Source organism: Rhineura floridana, chromosome 8 (assembly GCF_030035675.1).
Source record: "Rhineura floridana isolate rRhiFlo1 chromosome 8, rRhiFlo1.hap2, whole genome shotgun sequence".
NCBI lineage: Eukaryota > Metazoa > Chordata > Lepidosauria > Squamata > Rhineuridae > Rhineura > Rhineura floridana.
Genome location: NC_084487.1, coordinates 27,410,679 through 27,432,025, shown reverse-complemented (window position 1 = coordinate 27,432,025; position 21,347 = coordinate 27,410,679). Strand labels below are relative to the sequence as shown.

The following is a 21,347-nucleotide window of genomic DNA, read 5'->3' as shown; positions in this document are numbered from 1 at the left end:
CTATGGATCGCTGTGCTGAAAAATGGATAAATTGGTTGTGCAGGATACCAAACAGAACCGAAGTTTTTCCTCAAACTGTAAAAGAATGAGGACAAGAGTACATCTTTGCTCCCCAACTGTTCCTGGGACTGATTGCTTCTGCAGGTACAAGAAGGCCGAAGAGCGAGATCCCCTCATCGCTGCAATGCATATGTTCTTGCCTCGGATTCAGCAGCAGATGATCCAGCTCCTTCCTGACAACTCCCACTACTCTGTGCTCCTTCAGAAACAGATCTTAAAAATTTTCTATGCACTTGTTCAGGTACGAGCCTATGGACTCAAAGCAATTGGATTATGAGGAATTCCAGGGGGGAAACCCCTCTGGACCATTTTCCTGAACATCCATACTTTTGAAGTGTTTCATTCATTTCAGACTTGCTTAGTTCCTAGTTTGGATGCTTAGGATTACAGTCTTTGACCTATACCTTGCAGAATTTCAATAAAGAAAATTGCTAATAAGAGACTACAATCCCTTATTTTTATAACTGCCTCTGGAAAGGACATATTTTGCCCTCTTCAGGCATTACTTTGAGTCCACATAGTTGGAAGGCAACTGTGTGAAGTGGGGAGCTTTCTGTACTCGTGGAGGCTCTCCACACACTGTAGAAATTAGGATTCCCATTCCAGGGCCACATTCACCTGAATGTGGCCTTTTCTAAGCGTAATTGCCATGGGGGGAGGAAGGCCAAAAAGGAGAGGCCACTGGCTGCCTCCAAAGGCTCTGTGGGCTCGAAGATTTGCAGCTCTGGCCCAGAATGCATTCTCTGTGCCCTCTTTCAGTTGTTTCTGTGTATCACGATAACACCCCTTTCCCCCAAGCTTCTTCTGTGTTGCTCTGTGTAACTCCTAATGCACTCCTCTTAAATAAGTTTCAAAATAGGGAAAGCACAAAACTGAGGTCATTGCTGTCCAAGGATGACCAGTTGGTCATCACATTACGTAGACTCCCAGAGCATTAAGGGATGCCTCATGGGCCAAAATAAGTATCCAGCTACACTGCACCTTTGTACCAATAATAGAATTAATTATTTTCTTCAATAAAAATAAGGTTTCATTTTTGGATATGGGTACAAAGAATATATTCTGGGAACACAACAATAACTTTACTTTTTGTGGGTGTCAGACTGAGATTCCTCTCTTTTTCTTCTTCAATTCCAGTATGCACTGCCACTTCAGCTGGTGAATAACCAAACCATGACTCAGTGGATGGAGATTTTCCGGACGGTGATTGACAGAAGCGTGCCTCCTGTAAGGATTGATTACTGGACAACGCTAACATCTTTTAGAAATAGGGAAAGGGGATATGTGTAGCTTTTGCAATGTTATTAGAAGCTTCTGTAGTTGCGTTCCAATACTTTATAAAGGAGGAAGAAATCATAGGAGGAATTGCTCATACTTTCCTCTGGCTCAGCAAAAATAGTGTTTTTTAAATACAAGATAGACGATAAAAAGGAAAATCTGGTTTCAGGTGCAACCCACAAACCTGCTGCGCACCTGGCCTCCTCAGCTTGTAAGCACAACAGTGCGTGGTTAGGAGATGCCAGACCTGGGGTGCCCTGCTCCAAGCTGGGTGCTGCTGCAACCTTCCAACCACCATGGTGCATGTGGTTGTTGCATAGTCTCTGGGCCTTGTTGGGTCTCAGGGCCCAGGTACAGCTGGGGCTTGCCATTGTCTTTGCTGGTACAGACAGTGCTGCCCTGGGCTCCTACTGGGAGGAAGGATGGGATATACATTATTATTAATTATTATTAATAATAATAATAATGCATCTGTCTATAACTGGTTTTTATACTCTGTAAACCACTTCTGGCATTAAGCAATATATTAATAAATAAATTTTATTATGCTCTGTTAATGTTAAATGTTTCTTTGTGTACACATCGGCTGATCATTATTTCCTTTGTTTAGGAGACTCTGCAGATAGATGAAGATGATAGGCCAGAACTGGTATGGTGGAAATGTAAGAAATGGGCTTTGCGGATTGTTGCTCGCCTTTTTGAAAGGTAATATGCTATCTAGAGCTGACTTTCTAAATTCTTTTTTTGTCATTATTACATGTTAATAACTTTTCTATATATTTAATATAAGAGTTCTCCTGTCCCTTACTCTGTTCCTTTCATCACCTAAACATTCCAGATCATAGTCCTCTTCCTAAATTGAGGATAGAATGACGAGAGGGAACCAAAGTAAGATGGAGAGGGGGGGGGAAAGCAGGGGTGTGAGGAGAGAATGGGGAAATGACAGTAACAGCAGACTCGCTGCACTTGGCTGTGAGTGTTACGCCAAAGAGCCATGATGAGCTTCGGGCTCGTATGCTCGGTCTTCTCCTTCTCTGGTGCAGCTGTGAGGAAGAGTTTGGAAGTTTGTTTCCATTTTAGATTAACTGCAGTTTGCCAAGATGTTTGAACTTAGGCAAATTGTGGTTAATTGTCACTATGGTTTGTTGAGACAAGGCAATTTCATATGGTTTGGTTGGCCTGTTTGAATGACCCATAGTTAAGATTTTACCACAGTTTGTCCAGTCTTGGACGTCATGACAAGCTGTGCTTAATCTAGAACAGAATCAAAAGCCTCTGAACTTTTCCTTGTGGCTGCACCAGACAAGAGAGGTTTAAAGCCCAGTGTTTACAATCATTCATCCCTGTAACAAGGTTTAGCATTGTGTCTGAACAAGGCCTGTATGTTCTTTTACACTTCTGCTCATGTATGTTGAGAAAGTTTGATCAAATTTTACTGAAGGTCTCAATTGCATATCTTCTGTTTCTCATCTTGCAACTAGAGTGGGCTAGAGCAGTCACGAGTAACTTATGCCCCACCAGCACAAGTGGTATAGTGGCTCAGCAGGGAAAACTACCCCTTGTCTTACTGGCAGTCTGGGATTTAGAAAACCTGACAAGCCCCAATGCATGGTTGGTGGACTGCTATGCTGAGCTCTCTTTAGTATAGGGTCTTCTTCAGTGGTATGTCTACATATTAACCTTAGATTTATATACTTGCTTTGGATTCTTTCTTAAAGGTATGGTAGTCCTGGGAATGTAACAAAAGAATATTTTGAATTCTCTGAGTTCTTCTTGAAAACATATGCTGTGGGAATCCAACAGGTAAAGATCTGGCACTTATTTTTTGAAGTAATATATGACAGCTCTACAGCAAGCATCTTTTCACTTGTCTTTGAAGCAGCATCATATTAACACAGGGATGGGGAACCTGTGACCCTCCAAATGTTGTTGGACTACAAGTACCATCGTTCCTGACAATTGGCCATGCTGACTGGGGCTGATGGGAGATGGAGTCCAACAACATCTGGAGGGCTGCAGGTTCCCCACCCCTGCTTTAAGGCATCCATTCCTTGCCTATATCTGTTGCAGAAGAGAAGGAATAGCAGGTGAAGCCCAGGAGCCTGGGTGAGTGGTATGGGAGGGAGGTAGCCACTACTGTGAAACCGTTTACAAGAGTGTTCTGGGATAATCAGAGATGGCTTGTTCTCTCTAGGCAAAAGCCTCATGCAAATCTAATATTTAGAGTGCCCCTTGTCAGCATCTAATTAGGAAGCTGCCTGATACTGAGTCAGACCATTCATCCATCCATTCCAGCATTATCTGCACTGACTGCCAGTGGCTCTCCAGGGTTTCAAACAGGGTTCTCTCCCAGCCCTATCTGGAGATGCCAGAGATTGAAGCTGGGACCTTCTGCATGCAAAACAGATGCCCTTCCACTGAGTTATGACCCTTCCTCAGTGTAGTTTTCCAGGCGTACTACACTGCGGAGGGAATAGAAGAATGGGCCCAGGGTGCCCACCCATTCCTAAAGTGGACTGCCGAAGATTTTATTGTCATAGTCACTACTCACATAGTCACTACTCTGGCCTCTGAGTTGGCCAGCAGGTGCCCTTCAGAGGATTGGATTTGGCCTTTGGGCGTTTAGTTGCTGGTCCGTGTTGCATGTTATAGCAAAGTTGTATGTGTTACAGCAAATCTCTCCCATAGAACCACATTCAGGGAAAGTGGTAACAGAACAGAAAACATACCTTGTTTCCTTATCGAAAGCAACATAATATTGATCTACCCGCATAACATTCAGAGAAGTCTTGAAATATTTCATCATACTTTTTCATTGAGTAATAGCAACACGTTGTGATTGATAACCTTGAACTTTTGTCAGATCATTCTCTTTTATCACATCAACTTGCTAGCTAATAATGAAAAGCAATCTAGGATTCGGTAAACCTGCTTTTTCTGTTATTTAAAGTGATAGTGCACATTTCTCTTAAAGATTGGTTTGCACAATATGTCACCATTTTAATGTTGAGTTCTTATCCTACCCAGGAGTTTTTAGTAGCTTTTAGGTGTTATTAGCATGTCACAATGTCCTCGTTTTAAGGAAAGGTTTTGAAGTGCAATCTGTGTTCTTTTTTAGGTACTCCTAAAAATCTTGGACCAATATAGGCAGAAAGAGTATGTTGCTCCACGTGTTCTTCAGCAAACATTAAACTATCTGAACCAAGGGGTCCATCACTGTATAACCTGGAAGCAGATGAAACCACACGTGCAGGTCAATGCAAAAATTATAATTAATTTGTCTACACAAATAGTGATGATTGAACTAGGGCTTTTCATATATTATCGTACAGTATGGTATAGTACAGGAGCCTTGGATAATTAATTACAGTAATTAATATTGCAGTTACGATAATGGAACACAGTCTCTTGGACAGAAATGACCAACCAATAGCGTGGATGTATACTTGGCTGTATTTTTATCCCACACTGTATTGTAAGCCCATCTAAGCCGTATATGTGAGGATTTTTCAGAAGGCAACAACATTTTTTTATATACAGGCAGGAGCAAGTCGTCATGTCCAACACCATTTAATAATGTAAATATGTGATGTGATGACATTGCAATTTAAGTTTCCCCACCAGGAGTAGAGAAGCTTGAAATGTGATCACCATGCATCACACATTCTGTTTGTGCGCTGTTAAAGGGAAACAGAGGAGGCTGCAGGTTTCAGGCTTACTAACAAGGGCTGTGCTCTATAGCAGTGGTGGGGAACATGTGATCTTCCAGATGCTGCGCCATTGTAGAAGCCCCCAGTAACCGCTGGATTAAGTGGCTCCATTATGTTGAAGGATTTATGAAGATGATTTGCTGCGGTGATGACTTGTGCTTGAGTGATTAACAGTGCAGTGATGTTGCTGTGTTGAACCATCTCCTCTTTTTGCTTTTTTTTTTCTTACTAGGCTTTGTGTGAAGAAGTGATCTTCTCCCTGATGTGTTATAAAGATGAGGATGAAGAGCTCTGGCAAGAGGACCCATATGAATACATCCGCATGAAATTTGGTAGACACTTATGCCTTGCATAGATAGATGCCCTTGCTGTTACTGTAAAAATAATATTACTATATCTTTAGATCAGTCTGCAGTTAAGGGTTTTGTTTGTTTGCACCTGTAATTTTATTGTTATTTAAGCAATATAACAAAGAGGAAAACAAAAACAAAAAAAGATGGCAAGGGGGACATACTTCTGTTCCCCTAATTCCTACCCTCCTTATGCAAATATTTCCTTCGGCCCCTCTGAATTATGGGTTGTATCCAGCGAAGCCGTCCTGTTACTACAAGGACTTCTGCTTGCATAATGGAACTTCCCTTCTCTCTCCTCTCCTCCCACCCTAGGTCTGCTCCCAAGGGTTGGGAGAATCCCACAACAGATTTTGGGGGGCGCACGGGATGAGGAGAAGGAGGGGAAGTTCCACTGTGCCAAGTGGAAGCACTTTATTGGATACACAACACTATCATTATAGAAGGGGGAAAGTTTGAAAAAATAAAAAGAGAGAGAATAGGGTTTTGGCTGAAAGCTGTTTACTTTCATTAGTGATTGCTTATTTAAGAAATAGAGGATCCCTGTTGGATCAGCCCATCTAGTCCAGATTCCTGTTCTCACAGCAGTCAACCAGATATCTGGGAAGTCCATAAGCAGGACCTGACAGCAAGAACAACTCAACAGTTTTTTCACCCAGAGGTTATAGCAACTTACAGAGCAGGGGATAGTAGATCAGCTATAAATAATTTGTTTGTGAATAAAAAAAATACTTTGAAAATGTAGTAAATCCTGCCAGACAATGGGCTCAATCTGTAAGAGAACTTCCTGGTGCAGCCTTCAGTGATACCCATGTTAGATATTCTCAGGACCTCTGTAGCACCCAATCAGGTAAACAGAGCTTGTACAAGAGAAGGCTTGTTGGAGTATCCCATGGTCTTAAGGACTTCCTCTTCATTTTATTAGTCCTTTGGCAGAAGTTCTTGGTGGGATGCACCCATGGCAATTTAAGTAGAGTTGCTCTTTGCATTTCCCTCAGTTTTCATAGAGGATCAGACTTTGTGTTAACTGGCTTCTTCACTGTACCCTTTTATGTACCCTGCTCTCAAGAATTAGAAACTAATCTGGTTCTTGTGTTACTTTAATGACAGGGTTGCTGCTTGTGCCCTCCTGTTAGTTCTTGAGTTACCATCCAGGGATTCATTAGTTGTGTGGGTTGTCCTTGTTCTGTCAATTTCCAAGTGATTTGTCAAAATGTTCTTGTATAAGATTGGGCAGTAATACTTGTTTTTAAACTTCAAAGATGTGTTTGAAGATTATGCATCCCCTACAACAGCAGCTCAGATACTTCTGTATACGGCAGCAAAGAAGCGAAAAGAGGTACTCATTATCATTTTGTCAAAAACATAATAGCATTTTAAAGGTTTGTACAACTTCCTCCATTCCTCACCAGCAGGGATGGGAAACCTGTGGCCCTCTGGATGTAGTTGGGCTCCAGCCCCCATAAGTCTGTGGCACCATGGCTAGTGATCAGGGATGATGGGAGTTGGAGGGCCAAGATTCCCCATCCCTGCTCAAAAGCTATTGCAGCACTTGCATTTGTCTTCCTTTTTTAATTAAAAAATAAAATAAAATTTATTATTCATTACATTTTTATCCTCTGCTTACCCCAAGGAGCTCGGGGTGGTGTACAAGGTATGTCCCCTCCCAAACATCCAATGTTATCTTTGCAACATCCATGTGAGGTAGTTTAGGCTACAGTAATCGCCCGTCCCCCCAGCCCTCCAGTGTGGACTGATGCTGCACCAAGTATCCAGGCAGACAAAGCTGAGTGATACCTCTCCCCCACCCCCAGCTCATCTGGCATTCATCAACAGCACTACTGGTGTACTCATTTTCTGTGCTTCATTCCATTTATTTAGGTGTTACCAAAAATGATGGCATTTTGCTATCAGATCCTCACTGAGCCCAACATTGACCCTAGGAAGAAAGATGGGGCGTTACATGTGATAGGATCTCTAGCGGATATTTTGCTGAAGGTAAATGGGTGAAGACATGTGAGATGTATGTGGTCTTGCCATCAGCGATGTAGTCTTGCATGTTGACGCTTGTGATGCGCAAAAATCAAAATGCAAGAACCAGTATGAACATGATTTTCTCCAGTGGGCACTAGGACACCCCCAAGTGGGTATTGCCTTCCTCTCCTGTTGCTTGAGGCAGGAAAGAGTTCACACTCCAAGAGACTCTCACCATAGCCCCTCCCACAGAGTGACAGTTCATTTTCCTGCCTGGCTTGAGCAGTACTGTTTTTGCCTTGCTCTTCAGTCTGGCTGGTTTATATCCTTTCTTAGAATCTCAAATCTTTCTCTACTGTTGTTGATTTATTGTGTCTGAGTTCCTTTCTGAGTGGTGTGTGTCAAGTGTCATTTACAATTTTTCCAAATGAATTGTGTGCATGTGGGTGTCCTGGTGCCCCCAGAGAAACACCTTTCTGGGGAGTAAAACTGTTCTATCTCTGATCACCCATATGGTGATACTTTCATCAGAGAGATGCATGAAAATGGAATGAACCAACATTCATAATTTTCATTTAGAATTCTAGAGCTACTTGGCAAGTCTTGTTATACACAGGTCTCATCAGAGATCTTCATGGAAATGAAATAGATCTGTGTACAGCAGGGCATGGTAAGTAGCTCCAAAATGCTCATTAAAACATATTTATCCAAGTTATTCTGTTTAATTTAAATGTTATCTTCATAAACAGGTATGCCTCAGAGTGCATTTTTATCCTCAAAATGTTTGTGAAATGAAATCTACAGTCTACAGTAATAATCCCATGGTGTTGTTGGTACTTAAACCAGTAGTAGGACTTGAACATGAGGGCTGTCAGGCTGAGCAAGGATTCAGCCTGTGCATCAACAGCCAGGTCCAATCAAAGGAGGGAACTATAGGGAAGCCTCTTAACGACAAATAGGGCGGGGCAGGTGATATCTCTAGTCCTTAGAAAAACTTCCAAGTTATGTTTTCCCCCTAGTTTTAATCAGACATTCTGCTCCTTACTGACGCCTTGCATAAAAAACATGAGAAAAGCCCTGATGAATCAGACCAAAGGCCCAACTAGATGCCTGCAAGCAGGTCTTGAATGCAACAGCACTCTCCCTGCTTGTGATTCCCAGCAACTGGTATACAAAGACATACTGCCTTGATAGCCATCTTCATCTCTGCCTTGTCCCACTTCCTCCTGCACAGGGACCAGCCTGGCAATGAAGGCCTCAATGTGGATGTTTAAGGCTGCTTCATATGCTCCACCTTTGGCTTGTACTTGTGTTGCACATACTAAGCCATAGTTTTCAGTACTTCCAAACACGTGCTTTAAAACTCACTTTTGATACAGGTGTATTCCATTGGGAGCTATCTGTGGTAGGTTCTCAAAGACCCAAGTCTTTGTGACTGCCTATTCCTGTAAATCTCTTAATGAAAGTCCATATTTCTGGATACATGTGCCTTTACACATAGACATTCCCAGGTGTGGTTGTAATCTGCCTGAATGGCCTAGCCACCTGTTCTTCAAGCAAGTAGCCAGCTCCTCTTGTAGAGTTCACTTGGTTTGGAATCATATGCTGCAACTTAATGTGCCAGCTTGGGCCTGAGCAGTGAAACATTTTAGGCCCATTTGTGTACTGGGTAGGTATTATAACCTTTGAGCACGTCTGCATTTTATTGGGCTGCATAGTGCCAGAACATTTTCTAAAAATGAACGTTAAGTTAGAAGCCCATTTTGGTTTATATTCGTACAATTACTCTAGGGGTGTTAAATTTTAAGAAATATTTGGATGCGGCAATATATCAAGATGGAGAGTGACTTTTCTTTTTCTTTTTGGTTATGGTTGCTATTGCCTCTATCAGAAGAGTGTTTTCAAGGATCAAATGGAACTGATGCTACAGAATCACGTCTTTCCACTGTTCTTGTCGAACCTGGGGTATTTGAGAGCAAGAGTAAGTGACCAGAGCATCATTCTGCGGTAACTTGTTCTTCTTAACATCATTCAGAGAGCTTGCCCCCGTCTCATAGCTTTTAGGAGGCTGATTTAAACTTGGCTGTTTTCAGAAGGAGTGATGGGCTGAGATGGCGTCGGGGATGCTGTTTTACACATTGTCACACTTTGCTGTGATCTTGGCTGTTTTATTTGCTGTTTTATGACTGAGATTCCCTCTTGCTGCCTCCAAAAGGTCACGTGACTGTCTGGAGCAACATTTTGATGTGGCATGAAGAGTTGTAGCCTGTGCAGAGGTGCCCTGGGCATATGAAGTGTCTCTTTGGACCTTGGCCTAGAATTTTAATTTTTTGTTAATTATAAGTTTTAATCTGTTTGTATGCATGCAGATGTGGTTGTCCTCTGCAAGCCACCTCAAACCTCATAAGATGGGGTATAAATGTAATAAATTGAGAACTGCTAGCACACAACTAGATTCTATAAAGAATAACAGAACTTTAGTAGCATCTGTCTTGCTTTCTTCCTCTTGTGCTGCAGTCCTGTTGGACTCTTCATTCATTCAGCACTTTGAAATTCCACAATGAAATCAACCTAAGGAATGCTGTTGACCTAGCAAAGAAGAGCCTGATTGACGATAAAGAAATGCCCGTCAAAGTAGAAGCTGCCATAGCACTTCAATCCTTAATAAGCCATCAGGAAAAAGGTTTGATTTTTACTACTTTCTAGTTCTCTCACTTTTTTTTTTAGCTTGGCATGGACTTCTCTTTCTCCAGCATAGTTTAACTCCAGTCCCCACTTGCTAAACCTCAGGGTTTTTTCCTCCCTCCCTCTCTACCTATGATATATCCTCTTGACCAGATGTGACTAACTTTTGTTTTGACAAGGGCCACATTCACCCTTTGCCACATGCCAGTGGTGGGTGTGGCAAAAGTGGCTGTGGCCACCCCACACTCACAGGCACAGAGACCTCTCCCTTCAGCTGATCCATGCAGATCGGCTGGGGGGGGTTACTGCCCCTTCTCTGGTCATCAAATCTGATGACTGGGGAGGGGTGATTTGCACCCCTATCAGGGTGCTGGACTCCGTCTGGCCCATTGTCGTGTCTACTGTACAGCACTTGCTTCTTAAGTGTTACAGAAATAAAAAAGGTTGCTGCTGTACTGGAATAGGCTGGAATGGGTGTAGTACATGATTTGGTATGTATATTGAGCAGCTAGACTGTTGAGGGGGACAGACTATTGCCAGCACAGAAGCTCAAAAGCTTGCACTGGCTGCCCATATGCTACTGGTTCAGATCCAAGGGTTTTGTATTAATTTACAAGGCCATTAACAGCTTGGATACCTCAGGAACTGCCTCCCTTGTATCCCTGTCCGATCAGTGAGATCTTCAGGGCAGTCACTGTTAGTGCCACACACACCCCATGGCTCGGATGTCTGGTTCATATCTACCAGGAGCCATGTGATTGGCATTGTGGGCCAAATTTCATGGAACTGCCTTCCAGTTGAGGTCAGATAGGCCTCCTCTCTCTTGAACTTCTGGTGCCTACTGAAGACTTTTTTATTCCAGCAAGCATTTTAACGGAATTCTGACTTTATCATTTTAACAGACATTTTGTCTTTATTGCATTGTATTACATGTACACCACTTGGACACTATTGTATATAAAACTTTGAAATTAGTAAATAATATGATAATTCTTCTCTCTGTAATGACAGACACTAGAATATAGAATATATACTGATTGTGAAGGGTGCATCTGGAAATCTTGGATGTTCATTTTAAAATCAAGAGTTTTGACTATAAAAACATTGATCTCATACTCCTGTGTATTTTAAAACCAAAACCTATTCTTCTCTCCCCTCCTTTCAAATTGTTGTTTAAAAGGTGCACACATGTACTGAGTATCTATGCCCCAAATAGTGTATCTGTTGCTGCTGTAGCAAACTTCCTATCATAAGGATTATGGCCATAAAGATGGGTGCTGCAGTGAGTGGATGGCTGGTTGTTAATTACTAATTGCATGCCCCTCTAATTTATTCTTGACCATTCATTCTCAATTCTTGGAACCTTCATTTGTGCATCAGGTGTGTTGGCTGCTAGACACGCAAGTAGGTCTGAGATGAAGGTGGGGATTGGTGTAATGGCTGCACATGTCTCAGAGCCTTGCTTTAGTAAACCATCAGAGCCTATCCTCCACAGTTCTTTTGAGAAAGAGTTGGGGGGGGATGTCTGTTCCAGGAAAAATGTTGCAAATTCCCCCAACAATCTGTTTAGTTTTCTCCCTTGTTCACCTTTCCAACATACCTCTTCTGCCCAAACCAGTAAAATAGTTTGAGAGGAGAAAGGAGGCAGGCATGTGGACATTCACAGCATTATTATAAATATTTTTGTTAAAATCCAAGGGATATAATTATAGCTGAGAGACCCTTGCATTTTCATTCAGACAAGCAACTATTGCCATCATGACCCCCTTTGGACCCTTTTTGGATATCTTTTTCTGTGTAATTTTCTGTGTAATTTTGTGTGTGTGTCTTTTTAGCAAAGGAATACATTAAGCCCTACATCAGGCCTGTTATGCAGGAGCTGCTGCTTGTTGTTCGGGAGACGGAGAACGATGACCTTACCAACGTGATCCAGAAGCTGATTTGCGAATACAGCCAGGAAGTAGCGACAATTGCTGTTGAAATGACGCAGCACCTGGTAAGAGAGAGTTTCCAGTTCCAGTTGATCTTGTTTGAATTGGTGTTTTTTTAACAGATGTGCAACTACCAGCTTTGAAATTGTCAAGGACAATCTGCATGTTTATAAAAATCACGTGGTACAGCCCTGTCAGACCTAATCTTCCTCTTGGAAGTGGGAGGCATTTGCCGTTCATGGAAATAGGAAAAGGAGTGAGCCTCCCCCTGCACCTGATGATGTGAACGTTTGTGGTGAAGGGTAGGTTAAACCAGGCTTGGAAGTATGTCCCAGAGAGCATTTAGTATGCCAAAACCTTGGGAGTTGGTTTTTATACAGGTAGACAAGTCTGCTTAAGCAATTTGATCATAATGATCAAATATGATCAAAATGTATTTCTCATTTTCTCAAGAGGAGCTAATCAGTACAACTGTATTTGTGTCCATGCCATTTTTTTCCCAGTGGAACAACCCTTTACAAGATTTGTCAGACTAATTTTTAAATGGCTTTTAAAAATTATATTCAGCTGTTAGTTTCCCAAAACACTCAGCTTTGATTGCTCCCTTTTGCCCATTTCCCCTCTTGAGCAATTTACATGCATTTCAGACAGGTTTATACTCTGTTGACTTGGAACTCTGACATCAATGGAACCTGTGACCCTCTGGATGTTGCTGGACGCCTGACTCCCATCAGTCCCAGCCAGTATGGCTAATGGTCAAGGATGATGGGAGTCAAAGTCCAGCAACATCTAGAGGACCACAGGTTACCCATCCCTGTCTGACATGAGTCCCTTGCTTAACACACACACTCCTGGCCTTCATCCACAACTGCAACAATATCTAAGTAACTGTATTTGTAATTGTATTTTTTTCCACATCCCTCCTCTCCTCCCTCTTTTCCCTCCCTGCTGTTAAATACTACATTGTAAGCCCCTTGGAGCAAGGGCCAGCCTAGACTACTACTGAGAACCAGTGTGATGTAGTGGTTAGAGTGTTGGACTAGGATCTGGGAGACCAGGGTTCAAATCCCCACTCTGCCGTAAAACTCACTGGATGACTTTTGGCCACTCACAGCCTCTCAGCCTAACCTACCTCACAGGGTTGTTGTGAAGATAAAATTGAGAGGTAGAACCATGTACTTGAGCTCCTTGGAGGAAAGGTGAGATATAAATGCAACCATAAGTTTAAGTTTAGTTTCAGTATATGCCACTTTTTCACAGTGACCTGTGTTCACAGTGGTTCATAACAAGCAACTCAGTGTAGCTCTGTGGGAGAGCATCTGCTTTGCATGCACAAGGTCCCAGGTTCAATCCCTGGGATCTCAACTTGGGACTGGGAATGTCCCCTGCCTGAAATCCCAGAGAGCTGCTCCCAGACAGCGTAAACAAGACTGAGCTAGATGGGCGAATGGTCTGACTCAGTATAAGGCAACTTCCAATGTTCCTATGTTGATTATCTACAAAACATTTGAATGTATGTACAGAGAAAAATCAAAGTTCAGGATGGAAAAAAGTTAATCCTCACTACAAGTTCCATTCTTGTACTCCAAGGGCCACAGCAGCCTGGCTTAAATGCAGTTTGGTGGCCAAATGCAGTTTGGTGGCCAAATGGTTCACAGCTGGCTCACTCATCAGAGGAGGCTACCAGCAGCAAATGGGAAGTGCTGTGGAGGGCAGTGATGGTAAGACCTCTTCTCCCAGGTGCTCTGTCTGCTAGTGCTGGTCTTACTGCCAGGTGCTGTGTACATTGATGGCTGCAATACATAATAATTAATTAATGGGCTCCAAGGATGTCAAATTATGTAAAGAGTTTGCAACTCACATAATCAGCAAGTTTCTTCTCTAATGTTTTGTGTTTGATTTCTTTAGGCAGAGATATTTGGCAAAGTTCTCCAGAGTGAAGAATATGAGGAAATGGAGGATAAAACTGTTATGGCTATGGGGATCCTTCACACAATTGACACAGTCCTTACTGTTGTGCAGGACCACAAGGAGGTGAGCCTTCTCTATCGCTTCAGAGCAGTGGATGTCAACAGGTCGTGCTCTGGCCTTTGCTGCCCCATGGAACATTTGCATGCAGCTTTCAGCTAGTAATAATTGTAAAATATTTAAAGTTGAGCTTCATAGAAAGCTTTTTACTTTAGGGCAACTTCTCATTTAAACAGAATCATCCAGTTGTCACTTTAATGTTATAAACAGTCCCTTTCTCTTCTTTGTGTTCTAGATAACTCAGCAGTTGGAGAGCATTTGCTTACAGATCATTGGCCTTGTCTTGCAGAAGCACGTAATAGGTATTTTTTAAAAAAAGTTGACCTTCTAGAAAATATTACCAGACTGTTTGCTTGCCTTTCTTTGTATGGCAGAGAACTAAAAGTCAGTCTTAAACCTGAGGTTAGAATATAGTACATCTCCTTATTCCAGCCTTCACCAGTCTGGTGCCATCCAGATGCTTTGGACTGCAACTCCCATCATTCCCAGCCAGCACAGTTGTGCTAGCTAGGGCTGATGGAACTTGTAGTCCAAAATATCTGCAGGGCACCAAGTTGGCAAAAGCTGCCTAACTACTTATTTGCTCTACAATCCACTTCAGTTTGGGCTTAAATAAATAACCTGTGTGAATTCACTTGTTAATTTGTCTTTTGTTGCACGTTAGAATTATAGATTGCTTTCTGTTGACTGCAGTGCAGATTGGAGGACCGTTTGAACAATGTTCAGTTCAGTTCTGGTTGTACACACGGTAGTGACAGTGGGGCAAAGGGGAGGAATGTAGTCCTTCCACCTGGAAGGCCTGGAAGGGTTCACATTGTTTTTGAGTCCTAGGCCTTTGGCAGGTTGCTATCTCTCAACGTTGGTTTAACATCTATAAAGAAAAATATATATATAAACTTGAAACCCATGAGGAAGTTGTTGAGAGTGTTTTTTGAGGCAGGGGGCTGGAGGAATTTCACCATCCATCCCTGGCCAATTTCTAGGGGAGCCTGCTTACCTTGTCCTCCCAAAGATTCTGGACAGGATTTCGATAGCTTCAGAAGTTCCTACTGATTTTGTCAGGAAGTAATGTCTCCTTTCTCCCATCCCACCAGGCATTCCCTTCTCAGTGCATCTTGTCTGGGAGCCAGGTGTTCTCCAACTGGTCTCCTAGCTATTTTCTAAATAATTCCTCCCCTACTTTTCAAACTCTTGAGGTTTGGTTCAAGTCGGCATGCACAGAATTTGTGGGTGCTTGTTTAAGCTGAAGCCAGGTGTGTGTCAGTTATTCGCCCTTAATGGGGGAAACTTAGGAGCACTTGCAGAATCTTCAGAAATGTTCTTTTGCTGCGCATCTACCAAATGCCCAATTCTGTTTTAGCTCTGAATCACGTTTATGCAATGCTGGTAAGTGCCTTACCATCATGTCTGCACCCATGCCTTGCTGTGTAAAGTGTCAAGCTTGCTGTCAGAATACCTTAAGAAGAAATGACTGGAAATCATGTTTGTAGGTTACAATTGCTGTATAAATGATTATGAATGGTATGGGTCTTTCCAGTTTGTGTGGGGTTTGCAAACTTTCCTTCCTTTCCACACCTCATCAAATTTGCTTTTTTTCCCTTTTCAGAGTTCTATGAAGAAATCCTCTCTCTAGCATACAGCTTGACGTGTCATCTGATTTCACCTCAAATGTGGCAGCTTCTTGGTGTCCTATATGAAGTGTTTCAGCAGGATTGCTTTGAGTACTTTGCAGGTAATGAGCCTGTGTAGTGTGTTCTGAAAGGGGATTGATTGATGTTATAATAACCTGAGAGACTGGAACAGTAGATCTGTGCAAGTAACCCGACTGAAGAATTATGTTGCCTAGCAGTAGTTCAGGAAGCTATGATGGAGTGTATCAACTGTCAATTTGTCTCAGCTGAGTGAAAACAAGCTTGCTTTGTTAGTGCTTTGTTAGTGGACAGGATAGTGCGGCGCGCCCTTAAATTGTGCTAAGGCAGTCCAATTTCCGAGACCTTTATAAACTCTGCATATTGAGTAAATTGGCATGATTCCTCTTTGCATAATGCTTTCTGGTTTTACTAGTCACAGGTAGGGTCACTGAAGCCTTGCCTTACCTACTAGAAATCTTATTCAGCCGTCCGTCTTACTTCAGAAATTGCCCACACACTTCCAGAATGCCTTTGTAGCCGTAAGGGCTAGAAAACCGGTCTTTAAATTATTTATGCTTTTATCATGCTATGCACATGTACGTGCAGAGTATAAGAGGAAAGGCCCCTTCCTCAGCGGGCTTTACAGTCAATACTTTGACATAGGAGAGAGAACAGAGGAAAGAGAGAGGGAAGCACCGACAGGCAAACAGAGAAAGGCCGTGCATGACTTTCATGTATATGTACTTAATATCAATGGAGGCTCTTCCATCTGGGCGAATGGGGTGCTGCCCCACCAACCTTGGTCTGCCCTCAGCCAGCTTCCACTTGCCTGCCTTCTTACACCTAGGCCAGAGGGTGGCACTGGCACTCCTTGGCTCCAGTGTTCCCATTATAGAATTCAGTAGGGGGGACAAAGAGGCCAAAACTAAATTAGCCGGCTCTGCCTGTTATTGGCTCTGGCTCCACCTATTGTTAGCCTCTCTGCCTTCCGCCCTACAAATCCCAAGGGGCACCAGACACCACTGAAGGTACTGGCACATGTTGACTACAGGGCGTAGAAATGGCAAGTTATGAGGGATGTGTGTGGAGGAAGTGGCACAGGTGGCTTCAAGGGGGTTTTCTGGGAGGCAGTTCCAAGCATGAAGGGCACCAATGGGGAAAGGAAGGAGTATCTTGTGGAAGCTGAGATTCCCCCAAAGTTGTAGTTGAATTCTGTGCCCAGTACCACATTCTGTCCTCTCCCAAAAAGGTGGGGTGTAGATACCATCTTTGCCACTCTTTGGGGGCAGTTTTCTTTCCTCTACTGCAGGCTTTTGGTGTTGCTGAAAAGTCTGCATAGGATAGTACGTGGAATGGGGGAAATTGTCCTACCTATCTGTTGGGCTGGTGCACTGGATCATTTGAAGAGCCCTCCACATGAATCTCCTATATTGTTACCCTGGCTGAGCCTAACCTACCTCACAGGGTGGGTGTAAGGAAAAATGGGATAACCTCTTGTGCACTGCCTTGAGATGCTTGGAGGAACACTTGGTGGAAAATGTGATTATTATTTTTTTAACAGCAGATTCACATAGGTTATGTAATTCCTCTATGGATTGAAGAGGTCTGTGTTACAGGAGAAATGCTGCACCATTGCAAGAAGAAGTGAACAACTCCACTATGCTAAATGTCCTTTTGCTCTCAAAATTAACTGTTTTTGTTTGTCTGTTTAGATATGATGCCTCTCTTGCACAACTATGTCACTGTTGATACCGATACTTTATTGTCAAATCCCAAAAATTTAGAGATAATTTACACCATGTGTAAGAAGGTAAGTGGTATAGTTGTTTGTGCTTTTACCAGCTGAGTATCCAAAATGAGTGCAAAAAGGTGGACTAAAAGTGTGTCACTGAATGAAATATAAAGGCCACAGCTAGTCATGTTTAGCCTTACTTTCAGCATGTATCCATTCCGGTTTTAATGTCACCTTGCAGGACAGTCTCCTCCACCCTCTATGGCGTGTGTGTGTGTGTAAGACATGCACAACGTTCTCTGCTTGCTTCCCTTCAGCAAACTCCTGCATGTGGCTGTTTTCTGTATCTACTGGTTTGGGGCAGGGGCAGGGCTTTTAAAAAAATACCAATAGGAAAGCAGGATTTTTCTGCATACTTCAGGGTCCCCCCTGCCCACATATGCTGGGTTCCCTTCCAGCTCTGTTGCTTCTTTTGCTTTGGCACCTTGCATATTAGGATGCAAGGCACCCACTTTGCAGCTAGGAGATCCCCAGAAGAACATAGGGCGTAGTTCACAGCTGGAGCATCTGCTTTGCATGCAGAAGGTCCCAGGATCAATCCCTGACACCCTGTTTGAAACTATGTAGAGCTGCTGTCAGTCAGGGTCTGAGTCAGGCAGCTTCCTATATTACTTCCTAATAAATTAGCTTGCCTGTTAAAGATCCAGCCTGCAGTAGCAAACACAACAAACATGACTTCTCTTCTTGAATGTTTTACTTTTGGTAACTCTTCCCAATGAGCTTGCTCTGGGAAAAGCCCCACAGAGGCAGAGGGAGAATTTTCTTTCTCTTGTAGCAGGCCATGTTTTGTCACATGCTGCTTGAGCAAGAAGGAGCCTTTTGTTCTGCCAAGCATCTGCTTTTACTGGTAGTGCACCAAGGTCTGAACAGCAGAGGTAGATCTGCTGGGTCTGAAAGCCTTGCCCTCACATACAGGTTTTGGACTGAATGACTATTCAGTCTGTTCCAGGCTCTATGAAACTGACAGCAAGACCTGAAAACAGAATGGCAAATATGAGTTCACTTGTCTTTTGCTCACCGAGCTTGTTGAACATAATGTTTTGAGAACTCTGGTTGATTTACATAAGGAGATAGACCATGATCTGGAAGAATCTGATCTTATTTTTTGGGGGGGAAAATCAGTGAGTGCCAACTCCATAGAAAAGAATGGTAGTGTATGAATATTAAGATAGCAATTGTGGAAACACCTAAAAATCTCCACTCTTTAAATTTACTCTATATCCCTCATTTCTGTTTAAGCCCATCTAATTAGCACCCCTCATTTTTTGTGGGGTTTTTTGTCTACTCTTCTCTTTTATCCAGTAATGTTGAATGCTTCGCAGGATCATTCATATAAGTGGTCACACAATATTGGAAAATGTGCTTGTCATGCAATACGTTGATGATGCAGAACATTTTCCATTTACACCCTGAGCAAGCCTGTCCTGTTGGGGCATGTTTGATGTCTCCTGTTTCAAATCTCTCCTCTAAGCACCTTCTCAGCAAAACTGTGCACAAACCTGCCAGTCCTAATTTGTTCATGATTTTGTTGCTAGGTATTAACTGGTGACGCAGGCGAAGATGCGGAGTGTCATGCGGCCAAGCTCTTAGAGGTCATTATTCTGCAGTGCAAAGGGAGGGGCATTGACCAGGTAATATGCTGCATACAGCTTTTTCCTTTGCAGATATCATAAGATACGACTAGCTTGAGATATGTCTGGCCTGTACTTGGGGAAATGGCATATTTGGCCTAAGGGATTTATCGGGATGATCAGTGTCAGTTTGGCTCAGCATGACAGACTGGGCAAAACAGGCCTCCCTTGGAAAGGAGTCCCAGAGCCTAAACACAGCCACTGAGAAGGCCCCCTCCTGAATCCCAACCAAGTGCCGTATCTGGGAAACGCAAGAGGGCCACCGTAGAAGACCTCAGTAAGCGGGCAGGTCCATACAGGAGAAGGTGGTATTTCAGTACTCCAATCTCAAGCCACAAAGGGTTTTAAAAGTCGCTGCCAGCCCTTTTACCAAACTGTTCCTTCAATCAAAGTGGCTCCTCCTTGCTGCCCACTACTGTGTGTAGCGAGGGTAGACAGGAACCTTGTGTGTTGCCACTTTTTCCTGCAGGCAGCTGGCCACAATGGGGCAAGAGGGAGAAGAGCAGGGAAGTTGAAAGGGTGAAGTGGGGCTATGGAAGTGGGGTGAATGGAGCACAGAGAAGGGAAAAGAGTTGGGGAGAAAAAAGGGGAAGGTTAGTTGTTTCCCCTCCAAATCTACAAGGCTAGATTGTAGCCTTGTAGGAGGCTACAATCTAATAGTAAGAATTGAATTTACACAACACATCCACCAGATGGCACTTATGGTGCTTTACTTAAAATATTTCAATAAACATTTGTCTCTTCCTTTCTGGCCTTCTGCTTCCAGAATTGATTTTGAACATTCTGGGACTGGCTCTTCCATTTTGTAAGTTATGCAAATATTTGATGATGTGATATACAACTAATGGTTGGGGGGGGGCACTCACAGATGATAGGCTGCAAACAGTCTTAGAAAAGCCGAGTTCTGTGACCAGTGTGCAGATTAAGCAGAGTTGCTTTTTCTTTTCTTAGTTTGCATACTCCTAGGGAAGAGCAAAGAGCTAGAGAAGGGAGGGAAGCTGTGCTCCATGAACGCTGGAAATCTTATTCAGCAACTTCTCTGGCTTCTGGGATTTCACTGGGCATAGCCCCCCCCCTCGTTTCTTCAAAATTGCAAGATTGAGAAACATACCTTTTTAAAAGGAAGAGCTGAGATTCTCAAGAAGCAGAATTCTGCAGCCAGCATCGCATTCTGTAGCTGTATAATTTCATTTCTCCTTCAAGCTCATGTAAGGAGTGCTGTATTGCTGTATGCTCTAAGGTAGTTGGCGGGGGCATCTGTGGCCGTCCATGTGGACTGCAACCCCCAGCCAGCATGGCCAGTGGTCGGAGATTGTAGTCCAGCATCATCTGGTGGGCCACAGGTTCCCTACCCCTATTCTAAGGAAATATAATTCTAATTGGGGGTTAAAGCCTTTTCATGCCTGAACAGTTCTCTGAACATATTTCTTTTCTCTGCTTTCCCTTTGCTTCCTCTCTCTCTCCCCACCTGTCTCCTGTTTTTCTGCCCTCAGTGCATTCCACTCTTTGTAGAAGCTGTTCTAGAGCGCTTAACGCGAGGGGTTAAAACCAGCGAGCTCCGCACCATGTGTCTCCAGGTTGCCATTGCAGCCCTTTATTACAACCCTGAGCTGCTTTTGCACACTTTAGAGAACATCCGATTTCCTCACAACCCAGAGCCCATCACGGCACAGTTCATAAACCAGTGGATGAATGATACAGATTGTTTTCTTGGGTAGGTGTCCAGCGTTTTTCTTTTTCAAAACTGAAGGGTTCCTTGGAAAGTGGGTTTGCACAGCAGTGAGAGGTTGCAAGGAAAACATCAAGAGTGGAGGGAGGAAGATCCTTAACTCCATTCAGCACACAGCTCCCAATTGCACCATGGATTTTTTTTTTCACAACAAAGAAGAAAATACTTTGACTTCTTTTTTTTACAAAAACAAAATTACTTCAGTCCTGTTGTACATATCTGTCTCCTATAAACTTTAGCTCTGTTAGGCTAAAGAAGAATCCACATCAGCCACACAAAGAACTCAAAAATTACTAATGGGGGAATTACTAGCCATGCCTTGTTTGCTTGGTTTTTTTATACCCCAAGATTTGTTCCCAAAGCAGCTTACATTTAAAATGTATACTAAGGTGCAGTTATAGTTCAGGATATCTCAGTATGTGTGCAGAAGCCCTTGTGATTTTTATTAGATCGGTTTCTTTGTAGAAGAAAAAAGCATCCATTTTTTTCAGTTGCAAAATCCCTTCCTTCCTGGTTAGCTAGAGAGAAATCTTGCCATAGGTGAGTGG

The 21,347-nt window shown here is 43.0% G+C and overlaps 1 protein-coding gene across 6 annotated transcripts in view; it reads left to right on the top strand.

Annotated features, from left to right (window-relative positions):
- The window catches only part of IPO8 (importin 8), a 47,275-nt gene that overhangs the window by 14,016 nt on the left and 11,912 nt on the right, over positions 1-21,347 (top strand). For all 6 annotated transcript variants that reach the window (XM_061638693.1, XM_061638691.1, XM_061638692.1 and 3 more), the window contains 17 exons: positions 145-301; positions 1,198-1,287; positions 1,949-2,043; positions 3,057-3,141; positions 4,457-4,591; positions 5,281-5,380; positions 6,661-6,737; positions 7,280-7,396; positions 9,264-9,353; positions 9,890-10,055; positions 11,893-12,053; positions 13,897-14,022; positions 14,252-14,318; positions 15,623-15,748; positions 17,360-17,457; positions 18,975-19,070; positions 20,564-20,784. In XM_061638693.1, coding sequence (XP_061494677.1) covers positions 145-301; positions 1,198-1,287; positions 1,949-2,043; positions 3,057-3,141; positions 4,457-4,591; positions 5,281-5,380; positions 6,661-6,737; positions 7,280-7,396; positions 9,264-9,353; positions 9,890-10,055; positions 11,893-12,053; positions 13,897-14,022; positions 14,252-14,318; positions 15,623-15,748; positions 17,360-17,457; positions 18,975-19,070; positions 20,564-20,784 — 2,007 coding nt within the window. The remainder of the gene's footprint in view (positions 1-144; positions 302-1,197; positions 1,288-1,948; positions 2,044-3,056; positions 3,142-4,456; positions 4,592-5,280; positions 5,381-6,660; positions 6,738-7,279; positions 7,397-9,263; positions 9,354-9,889; positions 10,056-11,892; positions 12,054-13,896; positions 14,023-14,251; positions 14,319-15,622; positions 15,749-17,359; positions 17,458-18,974; positions 19,071-20,563; positions 20,785-21,347) is intronic.